Here is a 6000-nt window from a genome sequence, read left to right as displayed (position 1 = left end):
GTGTATATATGTATATTCATTTTTTTAATGCTATAATGTATATTATAAAAAACTGATTTTATTTTCCCATCTGTGTATTGTTCACCAGAAAAGCATTTTCTTACAGTTTTTGAAACTAGAGCTCTGGTGGGATAGTGCCTAAGGCATCTGACTGCTAACCAGAAGGCTGGTGGTTCAAACTCACCAGCCACTTGTTGGAAGGAAGGTTGGGCAATCTACTTCTATAGAGATACTGTCTTGGAAACCCAAGGAGGAGTTTCTATGAGTCTAATGAACTCGATGGCAGTGAGTTTAGTTTTGGTTTTTGGTTTTAGATGTTAGTCTTATAATTTAAAGGTATATGTTACTAACCAGCACATCAATTAAGAAATAGCAAATCTCTTGAAATATTGCTGGTAGACCAGAATAATAATTTCCAATAAACTGAAGTTTAACTACCTAGCAGCAAAATCTTTCCCCCCCAATTATAATTTTTTCTCATAAAATAATTCTAAAATGATTTTCATGCCTCCCTGACTTTTAAACACACAATGCTAAGGATGATTGAACTTCTTTGCTAATTCAGGATCATCTTAACAGTTTCCCTGGTAAAAATCCTATTCCTTTTTTAAAATTCTGATAATGCTTCTTTACCTCTGTGAACTCACCCTTCAGCCTCAAAGTTGATATTTTCCTGTCTCCTTTGTGTCCTTCACAAGGTTCTATTAACCTGTCTTTCCTCTAGACTCAGTTTCTGAAATAACAGGCCCATGACTTATCTTTGCATCTCCTAGAACCTAGTACTTCATTCTTCATCTATTCTAAAAATCTTTATTAAGCCATACTGTGTAACAGATAGGAGCTCTGTGGCATAGTGGTTAAAGCATTTGGTTGCTAACCAAAAGACTGGCAGTCAGACCCACCAGATGAGCCAGTCTGCTTCTGTAAAGATTTACAGCTTTGGAAGCACTATGGTGCAGTTCTTCTGTGCCTTATAAGGTTGTTGAAGTCGCAATCGACTCAGTGGCAGTGGGTTTAGTTTTGGTTTTGTTGTGCCAGATACCAAGCTGGGATCTAAAAAGAGAAATCATGCCCTCAACCTCAGGAAGCTGAGTACTGTGTAGAAAACCTGCATTTGATAGGAGAATATCCACAGGGCAGTGGGATGTGCTGAGCTGCCTAACTATACCTTTTGAATTCCTGACTTTTCTGTCTTCTGCTTTATTTTCAGACTAGGAGCTATCACTTCTTACTTTAGTAGGTCATTACTGTATTTAATGAGATGTTACTCTGCTCATTGAAAGGTCAGATAACCTACCTGTAACAGGAAAAATTTCTCACTTTATTCAAAGCAATGGAGCTTTAATTTTAAATACCAGTGTGACACTCAGAATAAGTAAATATTGGAAGAGACAGTGTTCCTTGATTTTTCTTTCCATGAGTATTAGCATCCAGCTCATTTTCGTTTTTTCTGCTGCTCATGATGAAGGGGAAGCTGAGGCATTCCTATAGTTAGGGTAAGGAGAGGACAGATGAGGCTGGGGCACAACTGCTATGGCCACCACCAAACTGGTGTTCAGCTGGGACTACTAAAGCTGCCAAGTCTGTTATCTTTAGGTTTAGATATAAAACCTCTCCCTAGTTCATAACTTACTGTCTCAGGTAAACAATTTGGCTTCCCTGTCTTGAATAATGAATTTGGAGACCCTGGAAAGCCAACTTTTTAAACACATATGGCCAAATGACAGCTCCAGAAAATGAAGTTACCTGTCTACAAAGTACCCACCACCACTTTTTTAACTCTACCAAGCATTACAAAGACATGATAGTCATTAACTTGTCACTTCAGCAAACTCAGAATCACATATCACATCTTTGAGTTCTAATAAAAGAGCTGTTTGACTCCAGTGACTTGAACATTTGTTCTCAGGGTGTTCCATGAGATGATGAGTACCCTGAAAGTTCTTCAGTGGAGCACTCCAAGACGGAGTCACCCAGACTAGTCTCACATCAGTACTCTCCCCATCACTCCCTAATGGTCTTGTCTAAGTGGCTAGCCCTTACAACAAAAATAAATATTCACAATGTTCTACGTCCTACTAAGCCACCATCTAAGGTGCAATTATTGGTTTTCTTCCTATCCAGAGCAAAGAAGAATGAAGAAAATCAAAGACACAGAAAACAATTAGTCCAAAGGACTGGTGGACTATGTAAACCCCAACATCCCTATCCCTTACAGCAGAAGAACTAGGTGGTGCCCAGCTACTACTACTGGCTGTTCTGAAACAGATCCCAATAGGAGGTCCTGGATAGAGTGGGAGAAAAATGGAAAAAAACTCAAAATCATAGAAAGACTAAGCTTTCTGATTGGATAGAGATTGGTGGATTCCCTAAGACTATAGTCTTTAGACCCCCTTCAAGGCTGGACATGACTCATTCTCATGGCTCAACTTTCAGCCAATTGATAGATAGGCCTGTAAGGTGAAGAATAGTAACAGAGAGGTACACACTCATTAGAACAATCAACCATATGAGATCAAAGGGGCAACATTTGCCCAGGAATAAAGCTAAGAAGGCAGGAAGAGTTAGGAAAGAAGGATGAAGACAAATGGTAAACACAGAGAGGAAGTGGGAACAGTGTAACTGCAATGAATGTCACAAAACATGGATGGATTGTTGAATGGAAAATCAATTTGCTCTGTAAACTTTCACCCAAATCACAATGAAAAAATAATAAATAAATAAATGAAATATGCCCTAGTTTATTAATTTCTTTAGCTTAGGACTTATATAATGTCTGTATCTTTGCTTCAAGAGATGGTGAGCGAAAACATAAATTAGGAAGGGAAATATTAACACTTACTGACTTAAGCATCATCTTTTTCTTGAGCAAATTTTTGTTAATATTTAGTTCATTGACCTTACATTAGATATTGCCAACTATTTTCAGAAACAATTACAAAGCATTACTGATAATTTGTAATAAAAAACAAAAATTAATTATATTAGACATTTCTGTAAGATAAGAGCTGTAATTGACCCTGCTTTTCCTCTTTCCTGACCACACAGAACTGGGCCAGATCCTGTTTGACAAGAGTGAGTGCTGAGGTGCTCTGCTTCCTCCCCCATCTTCTTTGAGGAGCTGCCAGCAAGAGTGAGTTGACTTCATAGGGCTTTAGAATGACCCAGTTATTGAAGAAATCATTTGGAAAGTCATAAAAAGTTATTTGGAAACCTTTAAAAGGCTATTTCCTTTCCCAGGACCGAGCAGTAAAGTGATTACTGACCTGGCCAGCTGTATCACAGAGCTGGAGTTGCACAGGCCTCCCATCCACAGACACGACAGCTTGAAAACAAGAACAAAATAACCGTCAGAAAATGGCTTTTAATCCCTTCCAGAAAAGAATACTTTTAGCTTGTCCTACCTTTTTCACTCTAAACCCTTTAACTCCTATCTTTTTCGGGTCATTCAATGAATTAAGAACTTGTCTAAAACAAAGAAACCCAATCTAAGGCAAACATTTTTGTATACAAAACCTTCAGGGCTCCACAAGACACTTTCCTGAAACAGATGAGGCAGCAAATCACTGAACTCTTTGATGGCACCACCAGAAGGGCCCTTTGCTTTCCTTCTAGCCCAGGAAGATTTATTTTCCTGTCACACTTGTTTCAAATGACCTAAAAAACAACACTAAGGGTAAGTGTGAACTAATTTTCCTTTTTAAATCAGTAGAAAATCTCACAAATAATTGTTTTCCTTGGGAAATTTTCTTGAGTTCAGGGTTTATCATAAAATTCTATCTTGTTCTGAGAACATGTGCAAATACTGGCTGCCCTCATTGTCCTGTTTATAAACCAGGTTACTGCTTATCTCCCCACGCCAGTTCAAAGAGAGAACTAAAAAAGAGAAGAAAGAACACCAGGGTGCTGGTATTTGACAGAGAGGAAGGATGTGGGGTCCTTCTAGGAAGACATGGAAGGTTTCTACTTGAATTAAGTAATCAGTTTAGTCTCAAAACAGCTTTCTAGATCATCTATACTAGTCAATAGGGTTTAAAAAAAAAAAAAAAAAAAACTTAGGTGGGGAAATGCACCTTGTAGGACAGAGTAGTACTGGCCCATAGAGTTCCTAGGGCTGTAATCTTTCAAGAAGCCAAGTGCCACATTTTTCTCCAGTGGGTTAGAACCACTGACCTTTCAGTTAGCAGCTAAGGGCTTAATCATTGTGCCACCAGTGCTCCTTGGTACTACTTTATCTAGGCTGCCTCTAAGTTGGAAGAAATCAAGCCCAATCATACATTAGGAAGACCTCTAGAAATAGGTCAATGAAGTATGTTTTTTTCAAAGGGGTAAGAGAATGTTTCACAGTAGCTTCTGGATAACTTTTTTCTTAAGTTTCAAGAACTAACATATTAAAAATCAGGTTGTAATTAAAAAGATTCATTTAGCTTTGTACGTATCAAACCATGTGACATTACCATTATACCCCATACATATATAAGGGCTTTAGGAGCTCTAAGTGACACTGAAAAGATTATTGTTGTGTGCCATGGAATGGATTCCGACTCATAGTGACCCAATAAAGACAGAGTAGAACTGCCCCAAAGGGGTTCAAATGCTTTAACCTTTACAGGAACAAATCTTCAGGTTATTTCTTCTGTGGATGAGCTGGAAAGGCCTAGGGCTTAACCACTGCACCACTAGGGCTCCTTCCCAGTTGCTAAGACTTAAGAACACTGAACTCTGAACTTGATCTATTTTCCAGCTAGAGTCTAGCACGGTACCCTGCCATTTTCCCTTGGAAGTCCTGGAATATCTTACTATCTTTCGGTCTCCAGTCCTTTCCTCCTCTCAAAAACCCTGTTAATACCTTTGCCATGTGCAGAGGCTAATGTAACTGTGTGTTTCTCAACCAAAGTGCTGGACAACCCTAGCCGGCGCCACTCCCCTCCTCCCTCTCACACCCAAGCCTCCAGCTCCCTCACCAGAGAAGTTGTCGAAGGCAGTGGGGATGTACTCGGTGGGGTAGCCGTTGGTGGTATAGCTCACCACTAGGCTCGTTTTCCCCACGGCGCCATCTCCGACCAGCACGCACTTGATGCTGCGCCTCTCCGCGCCGCCTACTCGACAGCGGGTTGCTAGCGCTGCAGTAGGGCCGCTGCGCACCCTGCGCGGGGGCACGGGCGGGACCTCGCTGCTGCAGCAGCTCGCCGCCACCGGCTTGCTGATGTATTCTGAGTTCCCTTGCTGCGGCGGCATCGGTCTCTCAGTCTCAAACGTGGAGGCCAAAGGGTCCAGGGGAAGCAGGAGCTGAGGGTGGGGGAATAGGAGGAACCTGGGATCTCCAAAAGCCAACAGCTCGGTCCCTTCACCGCGGTAGCCACTGAACTCCCGGGAGTCAGCAGATACTAGAAAGAGTGGTGTACTGGGACGGTCTGGTCAACGGCTCCGTGTCCTCCTTCTTCCCAAGCAGGCGTGCTGGCGAGAGGAGGGCATCTGCCGAGAACCGAGAAAGTACCTGGAGCCACTCTCCCCTCTGTCCGAAGGTTCACGTGCGAGAAGACCAGGGCTCTGGGAAGCAGAGATCTGTCATGGATCGGGCGTTGTGGCCATCAGATCTACCAGAAAGCTGCTGAGTCCAGACTCTGTGACTCCGAGACAATGGCGATCGGGGGAGGGTCACGGATACGGCTCCCAGGCAGCGGTACTGCGTGGCGAAGAGAACAGAAGCCTAGGATTGAAGCTGAGCACCGCCTCTCCAGCTGGCTCCTCGGTGACACCACTCGTGGGGTGAGGACAGGGAGGGAAGAAAGAGGTGGCCCAGCGGGCGGGCGCAGTAGAGGCAGCTCCCGCCCTGCGTTAGGGCCACAGCGCTCTCTGCCTGCACACAGAACCTCTGCAACCCCAGCTCTAGCCGCTGGCAGTGTGCACACTGACTAGAACCTGAAAACCTGCTCCCAGAGGAGGCAGCCTTGCACTGGGCTGTCCCTCTGGGTCCTTAGCCGCAGCCAAGTAGCCATA

The 6000-nt window shown here is 43.0% G+C and overlaps 1 protein-coding gene and 1 pseudogene across 1 annotated transcript in view; one reads left to right on the top strand and one right to left on the bottom strand.

The window, feature by feature from the left end:
- RHOU (ras homolog family member U) overlaps positions 1-5238 on the bottom strand; it is an 8418-nt gene extending 3180 nt beyond the window's left edge. Inside the window, exons 1-2 of the mRNA XM_007935396.2 lie at positions 4965-5238; positions 3267-3325 (exon numbers count right to left, since the gene is read on the bottom strand). Of these exons, the coding sequence (XP_007933587.1) occupies positions 3267-3325; positions 4965-5238 (333 nt within the window). The remainder of the gene's footprint in view (positions 1-3266; positions 3326-4964) is intronic.
- Positions 5239-5640: 402 nt separating this feature from the next.
- Positions 5641-6000, top strand: part of LOC103192421 — a 163661-nt pseudogene continuing 163301 nt past the window's right edge.

Source organism: Orycteropus afer, unplaced genomic scaffold, assembly GCF_000298275.1.
Source record: "Orycteropus afer afer isolate SDZICR_OR568_19922 unplaced genomic scaffold, OryAfe1.0 scaffold00027, whole genome shotgun sequence".
Classification (NCBI taxonomy): domain Eukaryota; kingdom Metazoa; phylum Chordata; class Mammalia; order Tubulidentata; family Orycteropodidae; genus Orycteropus; species Orycteropus afer.
The sequence above is the reverse complement of the archived record's forward strand: the minus strand, read 5'-3'. Positions and strand labels throughout refer to the sequence as shown.